General features: G+C 46.9%; 1 protein-coding gene across 1 annotated transcript in view; it reads left to right on the top strand.

Annotated features, from left to right (window-relative positions):
• Positions 1-19,132, top strand: part of PMP22 (peripheral myelin protein 22) — a 70,862-nt gene extending 51,730 nt beyond the window's left edge. The window contains exons 3-4 of the mRNA XM_060251950.1: positions 9,229-9,369; positions 17,450-19,132. Coding sequence (XP_060107933.1) covers positions 9,229-9,369; positions 17,450-17,616 — 308 coding nt within the window. The 3' untranslated portion in view covers positions 17,617-19,132. The remainder of the gene's footprint in view (positions 1-9,228; positions 9,370-17,449) is intronic.
• Positions 19,133-19,366: the final 234 nt, after the last annotated feature.

Genomic DNA, 19,366 nt, shown 5'->3' with positions numbered 1-19,366 from the left:
CTGTTGTGCTCTCATTCCCAGCACCCCGAGTGCACATCTCTGTCACATAAATAAAATCCATATAGAAATTGATATAGTTGAACTTAGGTTGGTCTTATGGGACAGGCACAGTTCCTGACAACTAAGACCTTGCCAGAATCTGGTACATCACACTTAAATGAATTAAAGGAATAAACTTCCTAAGGGATCATATGCATAATATTACGCTAAAACCCTATGAGATTTGATAAAGGAGGGGGTGTTGGTATCAAGGCCAGTGGTTACTATAGCTTCTAAATATGCTCTGGTCATCATCTAACCTTAATGCACCCTTCATCATCTTGGCTGCCTTAGTGACTTCATGGGGGCCTGTGCAGCCCCTGGTCACCATTAGGGATGTGCATTCGGCTCACCGAGCTGACTCTCCCCCCCATATAATTCCTATATAGCATTATTCAGGGGGCTCAGAGCCAAATCAGATTCTCTGATCTGGCTTCCTGAATAGATCCCCAATCTATTCAGCTTCTCTATGGCTCGGCTACCTCCCATTCCCTTCCCCAGCCTGCCTGACTGCCTTGGCTGCTAGCTGGGGAAGCAAAGGGGAGGGAAGAGGTGTCATTTTCACTCCCCTTTGCTTCAAAGGGACTGAAACTGACCATTTTGACTGCTGGAAAGGCACACAACCTAACAGCAGAGCTAGCCCGCAACTATCCTGGAAGCCTTTCCAGCCATCAAAATGGTTAATTTCAGCCCCTCCACTTGGAAGTGGAAGGGACTGAAAGTGACCACTCTGAGTGCTGGAAAAGCTTCCTGCCTAAAGGCAGAGGTGCCTCTCTGATCCTGTCATCTTTCCCCATCCTTCCCCAGCTCTCCTGTAGCTGTGGACACAATGAGGAAGGCATGGGGAGGCATTTAAAGGAGGCTCTCCAATCACTCCAATCTTCTTCAGTTGACCACAGGCCAGCTAGAGAAGTGACTGGGAGACATTCAGATGCCTCCCCAATCTCTTCTTCCTTTTTCAGCTGGCCCATGCCTGCAGGCCAGCTGGAGAAGGGAGAAAAAAATGTGGGGGCAGCAGGCTCCTATCATTGGAGGGAAGGCACATTAAACTTTTACTGCTTCCTTCTCACCTTCTAAAGTTGCCAACCTCTGGGTGGCAGCTGAAGATCTCCTGGAATCACAGCAGATCTCCCAGCTACAGAATCAGTTCCTCTTAGGGTTGCCAGACAGAGGCTGGGAAATCCCTAGATATTTTGAGGATGGAGCCTCAGGAGGGTGGGGTTTGGGGAGCAGGCTACAATGCCATAAAGTCCATGCTTCAAAACAGCCATTTCCTGATCACTGTTAAGTTGTAAATGGTGATCTCCATCCCCACCTAGTGTCACGTCTCAGGGTGCAGGCAGGAGGGAGTCTAAAGCCGGACCAAAGTCAAAGTTCAAGGAATCAGTCAGGAGCCGAGTCACCACAGCAGAATCGCAAACCAGAAGGAGAAGTCAGTGTCCAAAGCCAAAGAGTCAGGGTACCAAGGAATTCAAACCAGTCAGGAATTGGAATCAGGAAGGAGCGTGGATGCAAGCCAGGGAATCAACTTGTTGCTTCCATGAGGTTGCCAAGTCCCAGGGGTGAGTTATATGGGCATATCAATCAGCCTACTTCCTGGGTGGCCGTAGTTCCTCTAGTAATTAGGGCTAAGAGATCTGAAGCATTGGCGTGCGGTGCGTCTGTTTTCTGTCAGTGTCTTTCGAAGACGCGTGCATTCTTGAGCTGGAAGGGGGAGAGTTTGGAGGAGACTGTCAACAGCCGGTGTGCCTGGAATGTGGAGGGTGTGATTGACGGCCCAGCTGTTGGTTCTTCCTGGTCTGTTAACCCTTCCAGCTCCCCCTCCTCAGGACTCATTACACTATCCCCCCCCCCCCCGCCGCAGGACCTCCTTCTGCAGATGGGCCAGGTCGGTCAGGGTAGGCCATTTGGAACTGTTGCACGAGGTTGGGGGCATGCAGGTTGTCTGTGGGTTCCCAGGAACAGTCCTCGGGGCCATAGCCTTCCCATTCCACGAGGTACTGGAGGTCCCCATGGTGGATTCTGGAGTCCAGGAGCTGGTGGACCTCATATTCTTCCTCATCATTGACCAGGATGAGTGGAGGCGGCGCTGGAGGTGGCGGTCGGATGGGATCCGGTAGTGTAGCAGGAACAAGGAGGGACCGGTGAAAGATCGAGTGGATGCGGAGGGTGGCCGGAAACTGTAGCCGGAAAGCAACAGGGTTGATTTGGTCTGTGATCAGGTAAGGCCCTGCGAAGCGAGGGTCCAGCTTGTGAGATCAGCCAGGCCGACGCAGGTACCGGGTGGAGAGCCAGACATGATCCCCGGGCTTCAGTGGTGGCCCCACCTGCCGCTTTCGGTCAGCGGCTGTCTTGTAAGCCTCTTTAGCTTGTTGGAGCTGCTCTCGGAGCAAGACCTGGAGAGCCCAAAGTTCCTGCAGGTGCGCATCAGCAGCAGGGACTGCTGTGGGGGGCAGGACTGTGGGGAACAAGCAAGGGTGGTACCCAAGGTGGCCACAAACGGGGTCTGTTGTGTGGACGCGTGCACAGCGTTGTTGTAGGCAAACTTGGTCAGGGGTAGCAAGGTGGCCTAGTCATCGTGCTGGTAGCTGGTGTAGCAATGCAGGTATTGTTCCAGCATGGCGTTAGTGCGTTCGGTCTGCCCATCCGCTTGGGGATGGTACGTGGAGGACAAATACACCTGGGTGCCTAAGCTGGAGTGCAGGGCTTGCCAGAATCGGGAGGTGAACTGGGGGCCTTGGTCTGAGATCAAGTGTGCTGGGAGCCCATGCAGGCGAAAGACGTTTTAGAGGTAGAGCTGGGCTGTTTCAGGAGCCTTGGGCGGCTTGGGACATGGAACAAAGTAAGCCATCTTGGTAAAGAGGTCCACCATCACCAGGATACAAGTGTGTCCCTTGGATTGGCAGAGCTCGGTGATAAAGTCCAGGGAGACGGTGTCCCAGGGTCCTGCAGATGTAGGTAGGGGATTCAAAAGCCCTGGGGGCTTAGCCGGTACATCCTTAGCCTGCTGGCAGACCTCACAGGAATTGACATAGTGGGCCACATCGGCACGGATGCGAGGTCACCAGAACTTTCGCTTGAGCAGGTGTAGGGTCTTGTGTTGGCCAAAGTGACCTGCAGAAGGGGAGTCATGGGTCAGGCGGAGCACGTTGGCTCGGAGGGTCCCTGGAGGCACATGTAGGCGCCCACCGTGCAGGAGGAGACCTTGGCGGGTAGAGAGGTCCCTGGCCAGGCCGTCTTGCACTTCCAGGAGGCGTTGCTGATCCCAGGGGTCTTGGGCCTTGCTGGCCTGGATGTCTGCTGCCAAGGTCAGGTGAGTCATGGTGGCAGTGAAGACCGGGGGTGCAAGGATGAGCCCAGTTGGGGTCTCCTCCGTGAGAGGCACAGCGTACTCCGGTTTTCGGGAGAGGGTGTCCACGTTCTGGTTCTGCGAGATGTAAGTGATCCGGAACTCAAACTGGGAAAAGAAGAGGGACCACCGGATCTGACGCTGGGTGAGGCGTCGAGCAGCCTGTAGATGTTCCAGGTTCCAGTGGTCAGTCAGGACCTGTCGGGCCCCTTCAAGGTGATGTCTCCAAACGTCGAAGGCGGTCTTGATGGCAAGAAGTTCCGGCTCCCAGATGGTGTAGTTGCGCTCTGTGGGCATCAGCTGCCGTGAGTAGTACACGCAGGGTTGTAGCGGCTGGGAGGGGTCTGCAGGTCTGGGTAACACAGGAGCGGCTTGGTGGTGAAACAGGTTTTCAGGGTGGTGAAGGCATGGACTGCCTCTGAAGTCCAGTGAAATGGCTCTTTGGGCCGGAGGAGCTGGGTCAGAGGTGTGGTTATGTCGGCATAGGTAGGGATGAACTGGAGGTAATAATTGGAAAAGCCAAGGAACCGTGACATCTGCCAGGTCAGGACCGCCCTGACTTTGTTCGGGTCCATCCGAGTCCCATGGGGTGAGCCGATGTGGCCAAGGAACTCTGCCGCTGTTAAGTCGAAGACACACTTCTCTAGCTTGGCATAGAGACCATGCTCTCACAAGCGTTGCAGGATCTGGCAGACATGCCCTGTGTGGGGGGCAGGGTTTTGGGAATTAAAATGTCATCTAAATAAATGATCACAAAGCGGTGGAGCAGGTCACGGAAGATGTCGTTCATCAGCCTTTGGAAGACGGCGGGGGTGTTGGTCAGGCCAAAGGGCATCATGAGGTACTCATACTGGCCATAGTAGGTCCTGAAAGCCGTCTTTCATTGTCTCCTGTGTGGATCTGCACCAAGTTGTACGTGCCACGGAGGTCCAGCTTGGTATAGACCTGGGCCTCCTTAAGGCGATCCAGTAGTTCTGGGATCAGTGGCAATGGGTAGCGGTCCCGGACGGTGATTTTGTTCAGGGCCCGGTAGTTGTTGCAGGGCCGGAGCTCTCCGCTTTTCACCTTGGCGAAGAGAACAGAGGCAGACAGCGGGGACATGGATGGCTGGATGAAACCTCATTCCAGGTTTTTGGCGAGGAAGTCCCGCAGGGCTGCTAGCTCCAGTTCGGACATGGGGTAGAGCCGCCCCATAGGCAGGGGTGCCCCTGGTGCCAAGTCGATGGTGCAGTCATAAGGCCGGTGCGGGGGAAGCTGGTCGGCCCCCTTTTCCTCAAAGCCATCGACAAAGTCTGTGTAGGCCAGGGGAAGTAGAGGACCAGCAGCCGGGGCAGCAATGGCCAGGGTGGCCAAATGGGCCTGGTGAGGACAAGGGTCCTTGAAGCTCAGCTTTCCCTGTGCCCAGTCCATGAGGGGGTTGTGTTTCACGAGCTAGAAAAGTCCCAGAATGAGAAAGCGGGGCATGCAAGCAACGACGAATTGTACTTGCTCGTGATGGTGTTGGATCTGGAGCATGACCGGGCGGGTCTCCTGGGTCACCGGAGCAGAGTGGAGGAGGAACCCGTCAATGGCTTCGACCAGGGTCGGGGTGTCTTTGTCCTGCACTGGGATCTGGTGTTGCTTCACAAAGGCCATGTCGACAAAGCAGCGGGCAGCCCCGGAGTCGACCATGGCGTAGACGAACAGTCAGCGCCTGTCCGGCAAGCCAAGTGTGACCGGTACGAGGAATGGGCCGTGGCTGGCAATGTAGGGTTCAGGGGACCTGGCTAGGTGCCCCAAGTCGGGGGGTTCACTCAGACTTGGGGCTGGTCTTTTACTGGCGGCGGTGGCACGGTACTGGGCTGGGTGCGCTTGGTGGGACAGCTGGAGGAGAAGTGCCCCGCCCCTCCACAGTACAGGCAGAGGTTCTGTGAGTGGCGCCATGCTTTTTCCTCAGGGGTGATCCGCGGCCATTCAGCCCCGAGTTGCATGGGCTTGGGGTCGTCAGTCCTGGGGCTAGTGCGCATCGGGGTTGGCACCATCACTGGGCGGCGAGGCAGCTGAGAGGGACGGACACTGCTGTGCGCTTGGTGGCGGCTTTCCAGGTGGTCATCGACGCAGAGACACAGCGTGATTAGGCCTTGCAGCGTGGCCAGTCGATCTACTCATGCCAGCTCATCAAGGACTTCGTCAGCCAGCCCCTTTGTATACTGGTCTATGAGGGCCGCCTCGTTCCAGGCCAGGTCTTGGGCCAGAAGCTCGAACTCGGTGGAGTACTGGGAAACCGAATCTCTACCCTGCTTCAGGGCCCGGATCTTCCGATTGGCGGTGGCTGCTTGCTGGGGGTTAGCAAAAGCTACCGTCATATGATCCAGGAAGCCCTGGTAGTCAATCAGCAGGGGTGATGGGGCTATAAGCAAGGGGGTAGCCCATTTAGCTGCCTGCCCCTTTAAGAGGCTGACAATGAAGCATACCGTGGTCTTGTCATTGGGGAATTCTCTGGCACGTAATTCAATATACAGTTTGCACTGTGCCAGGAATGCAGGAAACTCCTCCACCTTCCCAGTGAACTTCTCTGGGGGAAGCACCAGGCATTTGGGTGGAGCAGCGACAGCAGCTTGCAGCTGCTGCTGCTGCTGCTGCAGATGAACCACCATTTGATTGAGGTGCTGAACCTGCATAAGCAAGGCTGCTAGCTGCCCAGAGCCTCTGCTTGCCTCCTCATCCATCTTGTGGCGTGAGTGTGTGGCTGGAAGCAATCTATCATGTCTCAAGGCGCAGGCAGGAGGGAGTCTAAAGCCAGTCCAAAGTCAAAAATCAAGGAATCAGTCAGGAGTCACCACAGCAAAATCACAAACCAGAAGGAGAAGTCAGTGTCCAAAGCCAAAGGGTCAGGGTGCCAAGGAATTCAAACCGGTCAGGAATTGGAATCAGGAAGGGGCGTGGATGCAAGCCAGGGAATCGACTTGTTGCTTCCACAAGGTTGCCAAGTCCCAGGCTTGAGTTATATGGGCATATCAATCAGCCTACTTCCTGGGTGGCCGTAGTTCCTCTAGTAATTAGAGCTAAGAGATCTGAAGCATTGGCACGTGCGCGTCTGTTTTCTGTCAGTGTCTTTCAAAGATGCGTGCGCATTCTTGAGATGGGAGGGGGAGAGTTTGGAGGAGACTGATTGTCAACAGCTGGCGTGGGTGCCTGGAATGTGGAGGGTGTGATTGACGGCCCAGCTGTTGGTTCTTCCTGGTCTGTTAACCCTTCCAGCTCATTACACCTAGAGGTTGGCATCCCTAATACCCTGAAGGAAATGGCTAGGGTGGATATGGCCTTATAACCCTCTGAGGTCCCTTCCCTCCTCAAACATCACCCTCTGCAGACTCCCTCCCCACAAATTTCTAGGAATTTCCTAATCTCTTTCTCTCCTCTTGGTGCAATCCTCATATCCTTTCCCTCCCTCATTCATAGAATCATAGAGTTGGAAGGGACCTCCAGGGCCATCTAGTCCAACCCCCTGCACAATGCAGGAAACCCACAAATACCTACCCCAAATTCATCGCTGTCAGATGGCCATCTAGCCTCTGTTTAAAAACCTCCAAGGAAGGAGAGCCCATCACCTCCTGAGGAAGCCTGTTCCATTGAGGAATCACTCTAATGGTCAGGAAGTTCTTCCTAATGTTGAATTCTCTCCTCTCAGCCATTCACCAGCCTACCTTCTGTCTGCCTCCCATGTTCAACTATAGTTGTTATTTATTTTCTTCATTTATACCCCACCTTTCTCCACAGTAGGGATCAAAGCTTCTTACATTGTTCTCTTTTCCACCTTTTTAATCTATGTAACAACCCAGTGTGGGAGGTTAGTCTGAAAGTGTGTGACTGGTCCAAATTCACCCAATGAGCTTCCACTGATAAATGGGGACTTGAACCTGGATCTCACAGTCTGGATTCTGAAGCTCTAATCATTACATTACACTGTCTTTCATAGAGTGGCTGCTATTGAACAGTAGCAAGCAGGCTAGGCCTAATTCATTCATGCAAGCAGGTGGCATCGTCACGCAGAGGCTGTTGAGAGGCCTAGAGTAGCCAGCTTCCAGGTGAGACCTGGAGATCCCCTAGAACTGAACTCCAAACAACAGAAATAAGTTCCCCTGGAGTAAATGGCTGCTTTGGACTCTGTGGCATTATGCCCAAGTGAGGCCTCTCTCCTCCCCTATGGTCCTTAGACTTTACCACAAAATCTCCAGGAATTTCCCAACCTGGAGCTGGTTACCCAAGTCTGACCTCCATCAAATGCCAGAATAGGCCCAGAAGGGCCCTTCCCCTTCCCCCTGCCCTTGTACTCCCAAAACCCACCTTGGAATATTGTGGATGCCTAGCAACAGCCAATTGAAGCTACAGATGCTTCTTTTGTCATTTTTGGATTTTTAAAAGCTGCCCTGTGTGTATGTTTGTGTTTACATTTCACAGTTTTCTGCAAACAAACCCTACTTAGCTTCTGTGCAGGCTGGATTTAGAGGGGGGGGAGAGGGGACAGTTGCTCTGGGTGCCACAAAAGGGGGAGAGCAGCAGGGCACGTGACACTTCAGGATCCTTTGCTGCACTGCCTGCCCGCCTACCCCCACGAACTGCACCGTGGACATTGAGCCGCCCACCTCACAGAGCCTTCGGCCACCCAGGCCGGCTCCCCACCTGCCACCTCTGATGAGGCCAGGGAGCCTGGGGCTAAGTCAGATGCATACACACGTAAGGCTTGAGGCTTGACTCCGGTGTGCTGCCTGCTGCCCTATGCAGGTGTGCAAGGAGATGCTGCTTGGCCCCACCCCCTAAGGTGTCCTCCTTTTTTGCACACTGCGCAGATACCAGCAGCAAGCGAAGAGCAGAGGAGCATATACAGCCTGATAACAGACAACACTGCTTCTGTCCATCTGCCTCCGTTGTTCTGATCTAGGGCACCCTTACCACTGCCCAGCACCCCTGTGCCCTATTCTGGTGCAAGCAGAGCCAAGGGCTGGGGACTCATAGAGTACAAGGAAGGGGAGGGTAGCCCTGTGAGTGGAACTGGGTGGGGAGGAGGGAGGCGGCTCTCCACCACCATGGAGAGATGGGGGCCCAGGCATCTCTGCAGAGGAGCCACCCTTATGGGCTCCACGTTTCATGCAGGGTGTGCTGCTTAATAGATCACTAGGGCTGATTCCTAACCAGCCTTTGCTCCACCCCTGAACTTCTCCTTGTGCCAGCTCAAGCCATCAAGCTCCCACCAGTCGCTCCACAGTGGCTCTTGCTTCAGAGCTCATTCCCATTCCCGTTGCTGCATCCGGAACACATGCACACAAAAACAGCATCCTGTTGCTGCGACAGGAATGGGAGGGAGCCCTGAAGCAAAAGGCACCACGGAGTAACTGCTGGGGGACTCGATGGCTTGAGCCCGCACAAGGAGAAGCCCCGGGATGGAGCAAATGCCAGTTAGGAATCAGTCTGGATCTCTCTACATAGGCTGGCCTTGCCCTTGGAATGAGGTTCTCCCCCCACCTTTCCCCAAGGTGTTATTTTTTTTTTTTATGGGGAGGGGATTACTGTCCTGTTTGAGCCTTCTCCCTTTGCCTTGAACTTTTTCTACGAAATGAAGGGTTGTCCCACTCACATGCACACCTAATTGTCTTATGGAACTTACTTCCACAAGCTAACAGTGGTACATATCTTTATTTGGACTATTTATAAGCTTGGCTTTTGGGGGTACGAACCAACTCCAAGTATTCACTTAATTTTTACCCTGCCTCTCTCCCTAATGAAGACTTGTTGCACAGAGACGCTTGTTGCAATACTGTCTCTAGCCAATATTGCCCTAATGTCTTGTTCCCTTTTTCCAGAATGGCTGCAGTCTGTCCAAGCTATGATGATCCTGTCCATCATCTTCAGTGTTTTGTCTTTGCTTCTGTTCTTCTGCCAGCTCTTCACTCTCACTAAGGGTGGACGGTTCTACCTTACTGGCATTTTCCAGATTCTTGCTGGTAAGTAAAGAGGGGCGTGGTTTGCAGTACTGCAAAGGGAGCATCTGAGATGGAGTATTGATTAATGACGGTAAACAGGACAAGTCCAAAATAGCAGTCAGTTACTTAGATAGGAATATACTTGAAACAGAATCCCTTCTCTTAATGTGGATCTCTTAAAAAAACAGGAGCACTTACTCTGGGCAGGCTCAGTATATTTTGGAATCCAGGACTGCTAAATACTGTAATTGTTTAAGTTACTTCATTTTTTGAAGATTCCATTTGACAAACCTTGATCCTAGGAAGGAGCCACTGTTCTGTTCTAATTGGCAACCTTTTATGGAATCAAACACATTTTCCATCTCCTGCCTCCCCAATTTTTTTTCCCTTGCCAAATACCACACTGTGAATTTGTGAGTGACCTAAAGTGGGTCCAGGACTCCATCAGTGACCAAAAGTCCAAATGCCCTGATCCTTACCACCAGGCCGAGGATCAACTGCTACTGCATTCTCACAGCCAGATGTGCCCTATGCCTCAATAAGAATTCAATAAATCACAATACAGTTCACCTAAAACAAGGTAAAAAAAATTGGGAACAGAACCCACATCAATGTCTTCAAACAATGTACAAGGAATTCCAAAACTTGTAGTCATATAGCAGTTCTTTTTCAGTAGGATGCAATGCCTCTTGAAAATAACAACCATTTCAGATATATTCCTTCGTCAAGAGATGAGAATAATATCCAGTTATGGAATCAGGTAAGTGGTTCTTTTGAAGCCCCGTGGCGCAGTGTGGTAAGCTGCAGTACTGCAGTCCAACCTCTCTGCTCACTACCTCAGTTCAATCCTGTCAGAAGCTGGGTTCAGGTAGCTGGCTCAAGGTTCACTCAGCCTTCCATCCTTCCGAGATCGGTAAAATGAGTACCCAGCTTGCTGGAGGTAAAGTATAGATGACTGGAGAAGGCAGTGGCAAGCCACCCCGTAAAAAGTCTGCCGTAAAAACGTTGTGATGTGACATCACCCCAGAGTCGAAAATGGCTGGTGCTTGCACCTCAAGCGGGCTACCTGAACCCAACTTCCGCTGGGATTAAACTCAGGTCATGAGCAGAGCTTAGGACTGCAGTATTGCAGCTTTAACACTCTGTACCGCGGGGCTCTATAAGTTGATACAGTAGTGCATATCTAAGATCTTCTTCCCAATGATTCATGGTCTGAAAATGGCTCACAAGAGACGCATCAGAACATTATGTTTTAAGTGAGATCTGTGCTGCAATACCCAAGTCTTAATGGCAAGCATAAAGGAGCCAATATACAAAAGCAAACAAGGGTGAGAGATACAGTACACAGATTTTTTTGTATTGCAATTAAAGAAACCATTCAATAAAAATATTTTGCCATTTGGAAAATCTATGTGTGTAATTTCATTAACCAGCCTGCAGGCGGCACAATTGTGGCTCTTCAACTGACCCTTAGGAAGCCTGGACTCAGACAGTAAGAATATTGCAGTGCTTCAGACTTAATCACGATCAAAATGTCAAAAAATCATCAATGTATTTCTTTTATTGCAAAAAATGTTTATGAAAAGAATTAGCAGCAGGATTGTTCAACCATGTGGTTCAAACTCTTCCATGAATAAGTTGGCGGATATTTGGAGCACAGAGGGACTGCCCATGGCTATTCCTTTAATTTGTAAATAAAATTGTTCACCATAACAAAAATAATTATTTTCTAAAGTAAGGTCAGGCAAGTCTAAGAAAGGGAGATGGAGGAGATGTTGCAGGCCTTCTATCAAAAACATTTTTAGAGTTGCTCTTGCAACTTGAATAACTTGAATAAAGTGATACTATATCTAAGGTAACCAAGGCAGTTTTATCAGGGAAAGGAAGACCCTCCAACTTAATAATTAAATCCTTAGTGTCTTTAAATATGAGGACATACTTTCAACAAAGGGTCTCAATATAGAGTCCAGATATATTGCACAGGGTTCTAAAAGAGCCACAACCTGACACAATTTGGCATCCTGGGAGGGGGGGGGACCACCATAGATATTTTCAAGAGATTCTTATATTGAATATGGAATTTTTGGCTTAGAAGCAATTTTGAATCAGCCTTTGACATTGTTACATGGCATCCTACTGATGGACCTGCTATATGACTACAAATTTTGGGAATTCCTTGTCCATTGTTTGAAGTCATCTTGATGTGGGTTCTGTTCCCAGAAGATTTTTTTTTACCTATACCTCAATAGGGCATACCTTGTATTTTCTCAAAATGTTTAATTTTTAGATCTTAGAGATCCCAATTAATGGAGCTGACTAACCATGCTTCATTGGCAGTGAAAATGCAGTCAACCCCATGTGAACCCCATAGGGTTGTCAACGCAAGAAATGGATAGAGGTAGTTTCTCATTGCCTGCCTCTGTGCAGTAGCCCTGGACTTCCTTGGTTGTTTTAGGACTTAGCTTAAAAGGAGGACAGGAGGTCTTATGGCTGATACTATGCTGTATCACAATGTCAAGTGTGTTCCTTATAGGAGTTTAGAACCTTTTTCCAGTTCACCTGCTTTAAGTATAGTGAGGTATGCATGAGAATGGGGAAATAGCATATATAGTGCAACATTCTTCATTCTCCTGCCTTTTCTGAACTCATGCTGGAATAACACCAGGCCTGTTGATGAGCTTCGTAGCCAAAGGGAATCTCTTCTTGAATTTATCTTGTTCTAAGAGAGGTGGGGAGGAGATGCGTCACTGGAAGGTGTAACACGTAAAAACTATTTACATCATGATAGAGATTTATTTCACAGTGATGACACCAAACATTAAATACTAAGTGAGAATTCAGAGGTCATATCACAAAGTATCAGTTCAGATAAATACACAATCTTCATAATAATCAGCAAAGAGATAATTATTATAAACAGATGGGTGCCAGCTTCACCCTCATTTCTAAATTTTCTTCTTCAAGCCAATCTCTCACATTTCAGTTGCAGCACATCAATAACTTAAAAAATTAAAACAAAGTTTATTGCCAAATAATGGTAACTAGCCACATATCCTTCATCCCATGTAATAACAATAATAAAGTGATACCAACTTTCCACATTTCAATTGCAGCACACCAGTTTAACAGTGTTCTAAACAGCAGTTGAAAAATGCTTACATGTGGATCTATTATAAATACCTTGTTAAAATGGCAATTAAGCACTATTACTTCACTACATTATCTTAGGGGGTCTTCTGACCCTTGAAGATACCATGAAAGGCTGTCAGCTTCCTTTAAAGGTGTTCAGCGTGTGAGAGACTTACCTGTTTTCAAAACTGAAATTCATGTTCCATCTTTCGGTCATTTAGATCTTTAAGGTAGCATACAAATGAGTGAACAAACAAGTTCAAAGTTTAGTTTAGTTTATTACAGCCTCAAGACCAGAATACAGTGTAAGCATAATATAAAAAAGTAAAAACAGACATAGTGTACAAAAATAATGATCTAAATTTAAGAATTTTTAAAATACAAACCGCTCAGTCTAAGAATTAAAGCACAAAACTCAGCAACTAAATGTGTAATCTCGGAATTCTTATCTGATAAGAGCCAATGAAGTCTTGCTTTGTTTGTGTTAATATAGCCAGGTAACCTATCAACTAATGGAGTAATAATACAAACGAGCCTCCCTATAGTATCGGCAACTGAAAAGCATGTTCTACAGATTCAACCTTGTTTAAAGAGCATGAACAAAGCCTTTCAGAGTAGGTGATTTTATTGTACCTGCCTTGCATAACTGCAGATGGAAGGGCAGAACATCTAGCTAAGGCAAATGCTCTTCTAGAGTTTCTTCTTTCCACTGAGATCAGATATGATGCCGGCTCAATAGTGCTTTTGATGTTTTACAATACCCCAAGTTTTGATGCACTGGAGAAACAAGTTCAAATAAGAATAAATCACAGGAATATGAATAACAGAGTCACTGGAGCACATACCACTGTCTCACGCTTGGGACTTGATTTGTTGCTCCCTTGCCTGCCATTGAAATCTGGGCTGAAACATCCTGACCACCATTCATCAGCTTATTCAGTGGCTCCGTCTGTTGTAATTCCAGTCTCTTAAAAGGAACTGCAGAGCCACTTCTGAGGTAGCTCCTTCTCCGTTGCCTGTCCACATCTCCTTGCATTCCAGCAAAGCCATTGGCAAATATTCCTCACGCCAGCTTCTAGAGAGAGACAGAGAAAGTCTCCAGTGGGGCCATATCGGCCTTTGGCCAAATTAATTTGAATTCTTTTTTTTAAAAAGCGTTCCTTTTAAAGTCAGAATTGCATGTGAATATTAATATTTGTTGCCTTGCATATTGTTGCTGCGGTTTGTGAAGATTCAGAAGCCTCTATAGGAAGCCTAGGGATGCCTGCATTTTTTTCCCTGTTAGACATCTCTTTGACACTAAGCTGCCTTATCAGTTCTACTAATATTTGCTGTGTAATTCACTAGCAACACTGGAAGGGATGAATATTGAGTGAAGAAGCAGTTTCTTTTCAGTATATATGTGTGGGTCTTCCCAAAGAAGTAAACTGCAATTAAAAGTGAAGGCTATCTAATAATAGTCTGATGGTGTATGATGGTTTTATATTGTAGCTAAGTAGGTCTCCCTCTGGCCTGTATCTGGATGAAAGACTCCCTGGAAATTCAATGTAAAGTGCTCTGAGGGAATAGGATAAAATACATATACATAATAAAATTTACATCTCTAATATTTACAGATATTATACAAAAGTAAGAGACATTCAAACAAAGCAACAATTTTTGAATGGCTGATTGATGCCAGCTCTTTGAGAGGTCAACGTGTTCAGAGTCAATATCATTTTTTAAGGGAGGGGAGGAGTTCAGCATGTATTTATTTGCATGCTTGTCTGCATGACACAAACATGGCTGAAAGTGTTGTTTAAAAACAAGTGATTAAATCTGGAATTCACTGCCAGAGGATGTAGTGATGGCCACAGGTATTGATGGCTTTTAAAGGGTTATTAGACCATGGAGGATAAATATATCAGATTACTAGCCATGGCGACTGAAGGGTACTTCCATGTTTAGAGGCAATAAATTTCTGAATACTAGTGCCAGGAGGTAACATCAGTGGAAAGTCTCAGCCTCTATAGCCTGTCGTTGGATCTCCAGAGAAACTGGTTAGCCACTGTGTGAGTCAGGATGCTGGGACTAGATGAACCACTACTCTGATACATCAGGGCTGTTCTTATGTCATTGGCACTTAGTTAAATGGATGCTTGAGACATGCAAATAGTATTGAAACCACCTTGAATATTGTCATTCACTTCTGAATAAAAGATCTGCAATTTTGAGGTCTGTTTCTGTTTGCTTCCAGACACATGTACTCAGAATGGAAGTTGCTAAAATTGTCTTAAGAACATAAGAGAAGTCATGTTGGATTAGGCCAGTGGCCCATCCAGTCCAATACCCTGTGTCACACAGTGGCCAAAAACCCCAAGTGCTATCAGGAGGTCCATCAGTAGGGCCAGGACGCTAGAAGACCTCCCACTGTTGCCCCCCCAAGCACATCACCTGTCCCAGACAGAGAGTTCCAACAACACACTGTGGCTAATAGCCACTGATGGACCTCTGCTCCATATGTTTATCCAATCCCCTCTTGACGCTGGCTATGCTTGTAGCCACCACCACCACCTGTGGCAGTGAATTCCATGTGTTAATCACCCTTTGAATGAAGAAGTACTTCCTTTTATCTATTCTAACCCGACTGCTCAGCAATTTCATTGAGTGCCTACAAGTTCTCATATTGTGAGAAAGGGAGAAAAGTACTCTTTTCTCTACCTTCTCTATCCCATTCATAATCTTGTAAACCTCTATCATGTCATCCCTCATGTCGATGTTTCTCTAAGCTAAAGACCCGCAAGCGTTTTTAACCTTTTTTCATAGGGAAAGTGCTCCAACCCTTTAATCATTCTAGCTGCCCTTTCCTGGACTTTTTCCAATGCTATAATATCTTTTTTTGAGGTGCGGTGACCAGAACTGTACACAGTACTCCAAATGAGGCCGCACAATCGGTTTATACAGGGGCATTATGATACTGGCTGATTTGTTCTCAATTCCCTTCCTAATAATTCCCAGCATAGCGTTGGTTTTTTTTAATTGCAGTTGCACACTGTCTCGACATTTTCAGTGAGTTATCTACCACGACCCCAAGATCTGTCTCTTGGTCAGTCTCCTCCAGCTCACACATACATCAACTTGTATTTATAGTTAGGATTTTTGGCCCCACTGTGTATTACCTTGCACTTGGCCACATTGAACCTCATTTGCCATGTTGACACTCACTCACCCAGCCTCAACAGTTCCCTTCGGAGTGCTTCACCATTCTCTCTGGTTCTCACCACCCTGAACAATGTAGTGTCATCCGCAAACTTAGCCACTTCACTGCTTACTCCCAACTCCAAATCATTAATGTATTATTCTTGCAGAGAAAAGTAGTTAAGATAGAGAATTCAAAGCTATTCTATTTCTTTCAGGTTGGAATGGAACAGGGACTGCCTCTTGTAAGTTGGCTGTCCCAGCTTTGCATTGTCTTCCTCCTTCTAGACCTATACTCAAGAGTTCTTATTCTGAAGTCAGAGTTGAACCCTGTGGCCTTTGCTTCAGCAGTGGGTTTACTGCCATGGGAACAACTACAGATATCATCTGGCTTTAAATTTTCTTTGCAGGATAGGGAACATAAGCCATCTATGTTAAATTCCTTCACAGTGTGTGGATTTCATTTCATCCCCCACCTGTGTTGAGGATTAGTGAAGCCTTCTGGTATCTCCAAGCAGGAACAGAATGAGCGCCATCTCTTCTGCCCATCTTTTCACATACACAATCCATGCTCTCTTATCTAGTGACTGTAGGGGATTTGGGTATGACCACAGCACTCTGCCATCCCACACAAATTGGAAGACAATCATTTTTGCTCTCAGTATATGGGCTTCTGCTGTCTCTGTGGGTGTCCTCTCCATGTCCTAGAGAGAATGGGAGCTGTATCAGCAGCTTGTAAATCCAACACATTCCCACTCCTGCACTTTCTGTGAACAAAGCAGGCAGTGTAGAGGGAAAGAACAGTTCAAATATCACTGTGGTTTGGTGTAGGTGGTCCTGAGGCATGTCGCACAACTTTGGAACAGAGTCAACTCTGGTGGCACATTGAGCAGGTTGTGGAATTGCTGGGATCAACGAAAAGGCCTTGTTCTGAGCAGTGAATAGAAGAGTCATTGTGTAATCCTTGGCAGTCCATGGTGCTAGGCTTTAAAAAAACCCACACACATACACATTCTAGAGCTGGTATTGCTGAGCTGACAATACAAAGAAGCTGAGATTAGTGGCATTACTGCCCAGGGGACCTGGCTCAACTTGTTCATGCTTTGATCACTGGGGCTTAGGGCAGTGGAGACAGTAGGATGGAATAATGAGACAGCAGTCTGGTTTAATGCCTAGCAGCAAGACAACATTAATCATTATGCTAAGTTAAGGAGTAGGGGCCCAGCTAAATTGCAATCCATACTGAAATGTTATTTTCTGGTGACTGTAGGGGATTTGGGTATGACCACAACACTCTGCCACCCCACACAAATTGGAAGACAATCATTTTTGCTCTCAGTATGTGGGCTTCTGCTGTCTCTGTGGGTGTCCTTTCCACAGTGCTTGTTCCAGATTCTTCTTTAACCTCTTTTCAGTGGGGATCTTTGACCTCTTTTCAATTCAAACGAGGACTGGAGGCCATTTTTATTACAATTGCATCATTTGAAAATCCTCACAACAGTCTAGTGCATGTTGTAGGAGACCCGTATTTTCTACACTATTTGAAATCCCCATGATGCTACCAGGGCTGATGGATAGGTAGATCCTGAATGAAGCTTAGTTGCCTTTTCACAGTTGATGTTTCCACTGAGGTCCTGATGTCACAAAAATGCAATCTATGTTGATCTGGTTTCTCGAGTATGGTTGCTGAGCTAGATTTTCTTGGTTGAGGTACAAAAAGGAAGTGGTTGTAAATTTGGTCCCATGGATAGGTCTTCCATTTCATGTCTTGCATTCTGTCTCCTCTACTTCCCAGGCCTGTGTGTGATGAGCGGTGCTGCCATCTTCACAGTGAGACACACAGATTGGCATCACTCTTCAGAGAACCTCTCTTTCGGTTTCACTTACATCCTAGCCTGGGTAGCCCTTCCGCTGGCCCTCATCAGTGGGGTGATTTATGTCATCTTGAGGAAGCGTGAATGAAAGGTCAAATGAGACTGCTGTGAATGGAGCTCTTGGGACAAGGGGGTGTCCAAGAATTAGAAAATGAAAAATGGAATTTAACAACAACAACAAAGTAAACCCAAGAAATAAAATAAAATAAACCAAACTGAAAGAAAAGTTACTGTGTTCATTGAAGATGTATATAGTATCTATGGTTTTAAGAAAAACCTATTTATAACACTTTTTACATATATGTACATAGTATTGTTTGCATTTGTTTGTTTGACCTGCCACCATGTTCAAACGTAAAGAAAGTGCCTAAGAACTCTTACTTCTAACAGTAAATTTAGAGTGTCATTTTTGCCCCCTCCTGCTGTGGAAGCAAATGGATCCCTCCTCCAAAGCTTTCCACTTCCCAACCCCAACCTGAAGACAAATTAAAAAATCAGGTTGGGAAGGAAAAGCTGTCACTGCACTGATGGTGGCTGATGCTTTCACTAGCCCACGTTGACCAACTGATAGAGGCAAATGTTAAATGGAAGCAAGAAGAGTATCTACTAGAATGTAGATGATGCCTCAGACAAAGAGTGATGGAGTCAGGCTTCATGCTAGCCAATATGTGGCGTAATATGTGGACCACAGACTCATTGTGACATCCTGCAGTAATACTGACTTCCTCCTGTGTTACAGTCTCCATGTTTGACACCATGAACTTGTCAGAAAAAAGTCATCCTCAATAACTATTCCCAGAGGTGAATGCCACCCACTGTTGCTCATTGCATGCATTAAGTCCCATTGAATTAAGCATGTTTCAGAATATCTAAGACTAGCGCAGAGGCTGAGGTAAAATAAAGTGAATGTGAATGAGGGGGGAAAAAGATCAAGTCAGTTTATAACCATCCCAAATGGCTGTCTTCCTGTTGGGATTGGTAGACAATGACTTTTTAAAAAGCATTTTCCTCACCTTTACTTGAGAAATAAGCTAAAGTAGAGAAAATGAATGAAATGTGGCAAGCTCTGAACCCTTCCCCTACACCTCTCTATGAAATTGAATACTATATCTATGAAATGGTGCTATCTATTTACCATTCCTTATATTGTTAAGCCATTTAACCTTTACTCACTGGAAAGTAAGATAACAATTTTATGAATAAACCAAGGAATAGGAATGATAAATAATTCTGTGTAATATATACAGCCTATAACTGCTTTTGTACTTATGAAGGTTGCTATTATTATTACTATTATTTTTTTAAATAAAGCATTTATAACCAAAATGTTTTCTCCCCCCCCCCCTTCTTCACTGTCAAGATGGAAGTAAGCCAATCTTATGGACCCCATAGGATCCTCCTAGTTCCTCTGTAATTCTTTTCTATGCTTCCAAAAGTGTGTCTGGCAATGAACTCTGTTGGCAGCCACATGTAGGATGTGTAAGTGGTGCCTTTTGATGCTAAGACTCCAGACATTATGATATGATTATTTTGCTTTGCCCTTCTGATTTTATACCAACTGTGTGGACTAAGAAGCAACAAAATAAAAGTCAGAATAACTCAAACTATCTCTGCTCTCTCACGGATCTTGTCATTTTGTGTGTTTCAACCGAATGCATTCATGTGTGAAAAATGGTATAAGGAACTTGGGTATGGCATGCTCAGTAATTGCTAGCAAGCAGCAGTCTCTGCTTGTGTTCATTTTGGATCAATTTTCCATCACATTTATTTATTTGAATATTTGTGTCTTGCACTTCCTCCCACAGGGAGACACTGCAAAGCTCGCAGAATCTAGCAGT

The sequence above is a fragment of the Heteronotia binoei genome, chromosome 13 (assembly GCF_032191835.1).
Source record: "Heteronotia binoei isolate CCM8104 ecotype False Entrance Well chromosome 13, APGP_CSIRO_Hbin_v1, whole genome shotgun sequence".
Classification (NCBI taxonomy): Eukaryota; Metazoa; Chordata; class Lepidosauria; order Squamata; family Gekkonidae; genus Heteronotia; species Heteronotia binoei.
This window is presented reverse-complemented; position numbering and strand designations above follow the sequence as displayed.